We start from the raw sequence: 6489 nt of genomic DNA, 5'->3' as shown, positions 1-6489 counted from the left end.
CTCAGCAACCAAGCACACAGCACACCTTGTGTGGAGGGGAGAGAAAGAGGGGGGGAGAAGAGCGAGAGGGGGGAGAGAGAGAGAGAGGGGGGGAGAAGAGCGAGAGGGGGAGAGAGAGAGAGGAGGGGGAGGGAGAGAGGGGGAGAGAGAGGGGGGAGAGAGAGGAGGGGGAGAGAGAGCGAGGGGGAGAAGAGGGAGGGGGGAGAGAGAGGGGGAGAGAGAGAGAGGGGGGGGAGAAGAGAGAGGGGGGAGAGAGAGAGCGAGGGGGAGAAGAGAGAGGGGGGAGAGAGAGGGGGGAGAGAGGAGAGAGAGAGAGGGGGGAGAGAGAGAGCGAGGGGGAGAAGAGAGAGGGGGAGAGAGAGAGGGGGAGAGAGAGAGTGAGGGGGAGAAGAGAGAGGGGGGAGAAGAGCGAGAGGGGGAAAGAGAGAGAGGGGGAGAGAGAGGGCGAGAAGAAAGAGGGTTGAGAGAGAGGGGGAGAAGAGAGAGAGGGGGAGAGCGAGAGGGGGGAGAAGAGAGAGGGGGAGAGAGAGAGAGGAGGGAGAGAGAGGGGGGAGAGAGAGAGCGAGGGGGAGAAGAGAGAGGGTGGAGAAGAGCGAGAGGGGGAGAGAGAGAGAGAGGGGGAGAGAGAGGGCGAGAAGAAAGAGGGTTGAGAGAGAGGGGGGAGAAGAGAGAGAGGGGGGAGAGAGAGAGAGAAGAGAGAGGGGGGAGAGAGAGGGAGAAGAGAGAGAGGGGGAGAGAAGAGAGAGAGGGGGAGTGAGAGGGAGAAGAGAGAGGGGGGAGAAAGGCGAGAGGGGGAGAGAGAGAGGGGGGAGAGAGAGGAGGGAGAGAGAGGGGGGGAGAGAGCGAGGGGGAGAAGAGAGAGGGGGGAGAGAGAGGGGGAGAAGAGAGAGAGGGGGGAGAGAGAGAGGGAGAAGAGAGAGAGGGGGGAGAGAAGAGAGAGAGGGGGGAGAGAAGAGAGAGAGGGGGAGAAGAGAGAGAGGGGGGGAGAGAGAGGGGAAGAAGAGAGAGGGGGGAGAGAGAGAGGGAGAAGAGAGAGAGGGAGAGAGAGGGGGGGAGAAGAGAGAGAGGGGGGAGAAGAGAGAGGGGGAAGGGGGGAGAAGAGAGAGAGGGGAGAGAAGAGAGAGAGAGGGGGGAGAGAGAGGGAGAAGATAGAGAGAGAGGGGGGGAGAAGAGAGAGAGGGGGAGAAGAGATAGAGAGGGAGAAGAGAGAGGGGGGGAGAAGAGAGAGAGGGGGGAGAAGAGAGAGGGGGGAAGGGGGAGAAGAGAGAGAGGGGAGAGAAGAGAGAGAGAGGGGGGAGAGAGAGGGAGAAGATAGAGAGAGAGGGGGAGAAGAGAGAGAGGGGGGAGAAGAGATAGAGAGGGAGAAGAGAGAGGGGGAGAGAGAGAGAGAGGGGAGAGAAGAGAGAGGGGGAAGGGGGAGAAGAGAGAGGATAGAGAGAGAAGAGAGAGGGGGAAGGGGGAGAAGAGAGAGGATAGAGAGAGAAGAGAGAGGGGGAAGGGGGAGAAGAGAGAGAGGAGAGAGGGAGAGAGGGAGAGAGAGGGAGAGAGGGAGAGAGAGGGGGGGAGGGAGAGAGGGGGGAGAAGAGAGAGAGAGGGGGAGGGGGGAGAGAAGAGAGAGAGGGAGAAGAGAGAGGGGGGGAGAGAGAGAGGGGGGAGAGAAGAGAGGGGGAGAGAAGAGAGAGGGGGGAAGGGGGAGAAGAGAGAGAGAGAAGGAGAGAGAGAGAGAGAGAGAAGAGAGAGAGGGGAGAGAAGAGAGAGGGGGGTAGGGGGAGAAGAGAGAGAGAGGGGGAGAAGAAATAGAGGGGGGAAGGGGTAAATGGGGGGGGTAAATGGGGGGGAGAGAGGGGGGGGGAGTAAGTGGGGGGGTGAATGAGGGGGGGTAGAGGGGTAAGTGAGGTGGGGGTATGATCAGGATGTCTTCTTGGGAGACTCTGTTGGGAAATGGTCAGTCATCACCTCACTACTCAGCAACCAAGCACACAGCACACCTTGGTGGAGTCCGACACTCCTGTCGTGTCTCTTCAGCCATACTAGCCTATCAGAAGGCTGCAAAGTAAAATCCCCGCCCACATTCTCTGGGTCTCTATAGTAGTAGGGAATGCAGAGTGGGGGGTTGATGATTGGACACGTATTATTATATCGCCCCTTACATTAGCGCCTCACTTTTCCGCTTCCCTCACTTTAGCTGACAAATTCCGCCCACCAACCTCTAGAACTAGAGCCCCGCCCCAAAGACCTCCCAGCTCTCCCTGTCACCTCTCCGTGAGGCGCCGAACTTTCGTGTCCCGCTTCAACTCATTGTCCCGCCCCCTTCTCCATGGCAACAGCATCTCTCAGGACAGTTCAGTTGTCGCTGCCTCTATTGGTTGCTGGCTAAGGGAAAGCACCGCCCCCAGCTACTGTGTAGCCAAGTGCAGTGTCCCGCTCTCCCCGGAACCTTTCCCTCCTCATTCCTTGTTTCCCGCCGTTGCTATGGGGAGTGTTGATGAAGCTGCACCCATTCAATGGAATGGCGGTGAGGAGGGTTCGTTTGAAGGAGAGCTGGGTGTACGAGAGAGCCGGGCTGCCGCCGGTGGGGGCAGGTAATGCCAGGAGCACCCCGAGTAACCATACTAATACAGGACAGAAAATGAAATGCTGTAACCCATGGCAACCATTCATACAGGGCTGCTATAATAATAATAATCACCATGGCAACCATTTATACAGGGCTGTTATAATAATAATCACCATGGCAACCTTCCATACAGGGCTGTTATAATAATAATCACCATGACAACCTTCCATAGAGCACTGCTATAATAATAATCACCATGGCAACCATTCATACAGGGCTGTTATAATAATAATCACCATGGCAACCTTCCATAGAGCACTGCTATAATAATAATCACCATGGCAATCTTCCATAGAGGGCTGTTATAATAATAATCACCATGGCAACCATTCATAGGGGGCTGATATAATAATAATCACCATGACAACCTTCCATAGAGGACTGCTATAATAATAATCACCATGGCAACCATCCATAGAGGGCTGCTATAATAATATTCACCATGGCAACCATTCATAGAGAGCTGTTATAATAATAATCACCATGGCAACCATTCATACAGGGCTGCTATAATAATAATCACCATGGCAACCATTCATAGAGGGCTGCTATATTAATATATAATAATAGAATAATGCTGTACAGATTCCTCTCACTGACAAGTGTACAGATCTGTACAGATCTGCGGATGCTCCTTGTATAATATTTGGTGCAGCGCAGTGGATTAGTGGTCGGCACTTCTGCAGCACTGGGGTCCCCGGTCCAGGTCCTGGCCAGGACATTGTATGCATGGAGTTTGCATGTTCCCTCTGTGCTTCCGTGGGTTTCCTCCCACACTACAAAGACAAGCTGGTAGGGTAATGGGCCCTAGTATGTGAATGTAGCTTGTCAGATGGGGGCCTTCGATTGTAAGCTCCTTGAGGGCAGAGACTGATGGGAATGTAAAGTATGCATGGGCGGAGCTTGAGGGGGTCACAGGGGTTGCAATGAGAAGCCCTCCCATGCTTCAGGGGGCCCGTTCTGCCCTCCCTGTCATGTTAGGTTTCACACTGTGTTGCTGGAGGAAAAGGCTCACTGCATCGCAGGTAATTCAGTAAACTGATGCCAGCTGAGACGAGGGGCCCACCCAAGGCCTATCCCGGGCCCTCTGGGTTTCCAGTGTCACCTTCATAGGGTGACAGGGCAAGCCATTTCCTGCACACAAGATGGGGGGCAGGCCACACTCTGAGCTGCCGGGTGAAAGAGGCGGGCTTGTGTGTGAATCTGGAAGTAAGAGGACCAGTCCACCCCGGGCAGGGCCCAGGCCAGGCCCTCTGAGTTTCCTCTTTCCTGGGGGGGGGGGGGGGGGCAGCTCAGAGTAAGGCCTTCCTGCCCCCCCCATCTTGTGAACCAGAAGAATGGGTACCCCTAAGTGGACTTTTAAGGCATTAATATCTAAACAAAAAAAGTTTTGAGGAGTGTTTAAATGTTACAAAATATTTATTATACAAAACATTACATTTAAAAACATGGTCACTCAGGACCCGAAGATTAATTGGAATGTATACAGATCTGTATGGAAAAACACCACTGTGACAGCGTCACAGTCAGATGTGATCCGTCACCCGGCGCGTTTCAGTTCTTTCCTCAGGGGTGTTCTTCAAAAGATCGCAAATGTGCATCTATAATATTGTTAGATATATACAATATCAATAAACACAATTCCATAAAATACATGTAAATCTGTAAAAAGTGTCATTTTTGTATAATGGATGTACTTACATGTGCTGAAATGGTGTCACAGATGAAACATTCCATAATAAAAAAAACAAAGAAAAATTTGTGTTTCATAAAACGATTTTGATTGCCCCACTGAAGGTACAACTTTTGCATCAGGGCCCACAACACCACTGACAGTATGTAAAGCTCTGCCTAAAACTGTAATAATAATGAAGACAAGGACTACATTGCAGTCTTCCAGCCTATCCAACAACTACAACTCCCATCATGCCCTGCCAGCCACGACTTGTAGTTTTGTAACGAGCGAAGTCCATTGCTCAAATTAAAACCTTCATTACCATCTTTTCCAGGCACAGTGGAGTCTCTGGCACTACAAGGGACGTACCGAGAGAAGATTGTCAGCCTGGGGGATGCATTTAAAAACTTCAAAAGCCTCCGTTCCCTGGACTTGTCTAGAAACATAATAATCAGTTTGCAGGTAAGTTCACTTATTGACAACACCCTACTCAGAATTGTTCAGCAAACGTTTCAGGGCTTGATTTTTTTACTTCTCCCCCTTTAGCTGCAGTGGCTGGGGGGTACGCATGCCAGAATGCTTTGCTTTGTAGGCGTGGCAGGGTTTATACCCCCTGTTGCTTTTAGCAGGCGTAGTGGCCACCGACTGCGACCCATTCAAGTGAATTGGGCCGCTCTGCTGGTGCCCTGCAACCAGTGCACGGTGCAAAGGGTTAAAGCAGTCAGTCAGTGGCAGTGTGTCGGTAAATTCCAGCAGCGGGGGTGAGGTGTTTTTTCAAGCACCTGATTAGAGCCGTAGGCATTGCACTCACAGTCCACCCAGATGTGTTAGAAAAGCAAGTTAATATTTGCTTTTCTAACACTGAACCACCCCCCGCCAATCAGGGAGTGAGGGTCTAATACCGTCACCTGAATGGCTGAAGGCACAGGTACCCCTAATGGAAGTCTAGCAGAGGGAGAAGAGGCGCATGGAGGACACAGGAGCCATCCCACAGCTCGCTGCCGTCACCCACTGCCTGACCCGCCACCAAGATGGGGTAAGTTCTGGGCAGGCAGCAGGCGGGCGGGGGGCACAGTGGCGGCATTTGTTGGGCACAAGTGGCGTCATATGATGGGCCAAAGTATCTGCATTTGATGGGCACAAGTGGCTGCATTTGATGGGCACAAGTGGCTGCATTTAATGGGCACATTGGCTGCATTTGATGGGCACATTGGCTGCATTTGCTGGGCACAGTGCCGCTATTGATGGGCACAGTGGCCGCATTTGATGGCCACAGTGGCCGCATTTGATGGACACAGTGCATTTGATGGCCACAGTGGCCGCATTTGATGGCCACAGTGGCCGCATTTGATGGACACAGTGCATTTGATGGGCACAGTGGCCGCATTTGATGGAAACAGTGGTCGCATTTGATGGACACAGTGGCCGCATTTGATGGACACAGTGGCCGCATTTGATGGACACAGTGGCCGCATTTGATGGGCACATTGGCTGCATTTGATGGACAGAGCGGCTGCAATTGATGTTTTTTTTTTACTTTTGCACACTGGTACTGACTAGTATTCCAATGTTTCTCTTCTCCCTCGATTTCTCTCCATCAGTCTGCTAAAGTCCTCCCAGTGTTGAGGGGGAAAAGCAGAGGAGGGTCAAACAAGGATGTTGTGGAGGCGACAGATGTCCTCCCTATCAACCAATGACATCATTAATTGTTAGGATGCCAGTGTCTAGAAGGTCATAATGGTGCATAATGAAAACCTGTGGCTTTGTATAATGAAAGGTTAGACTTGATTCACCTGCTGGCTTGTATACAATTTTTAGGCACCCAGGTTGAAAAAGGCTGTTCTAGCCTCTGGCGATGCCTCACCCTGCAGTGCCCAGTCTGTTTTGTCATTTTATATATTGACATTTATTCAGTCCTGAAAAAATTCTGCAAGTACATTTTATCACTACTCTTTTTATTCTTGTTCTTGTATTATACTGATTTGCACATAGATATAATGTTTTATTTTTATATATTTAATTTTTCACCCTTTTAAAAAAAAAAAAAAAAAATTATGTACACATTTTCAATGAGCTTATATTTGTATCTATTATTCACGATGGACGGGGATGGAGAAATCTGTGTGTTTATGGCTAGCAAAAGGCATTCTGGTGGATTTACTAAAAGCAAATAGACTGTGCACTCTGCAAGTGAAGT

At 51.1% G+C, this 6489-nt stretch overlaps 1 protein-coding gene across 3 annotated transcripts in view; it reads left to right on the top strand.

Moving 5' to 3' along the window:
* Positions 1–2437: 2437 nt before the first annotated feature.
* LRRC36 (leucine rich repeat containing 36) overlaps positions 2438–6489 on the top strand; it is a 43383-nt gene continuing 39331 nt past the window's right edge. For all 3 annotated transcript variants that reach the window (XM_073605840.1, XM_073605838.1, XM_073605839.1), the window contains exons 1-2: positions 2438–2582; positions 4627–4754. In XM_073605840.1, coding sequence (XP_073461941.1) covers positions 2486–2582; positions 4627–4754 — 225 coding nt within the window. In that variant the 5' untranslated portion in view covers positions 2438–2485. The remainder of the gene's footprint in view (positions 2583–4626; positions 4755–6489) is intronic.

This window comes from Aquarana catesbeiana, linkage group LG11 (assembly GCF_042186555.1).
Source record: "Aquarana catesbeiana isolate 2022-GZ linkage group LG11, ASM4218655v1, whole genome shotgun sequence".
Classification (NCBI taxonomy): Eukaryota; Metazoa; Chordata; class Amphibia; order Anura; family Ranidae; genus Aquarana; species Aquarana catesbeiana.
This window is presented reverse-complemented; position numbering and strand designations above follow the sequence as displayed.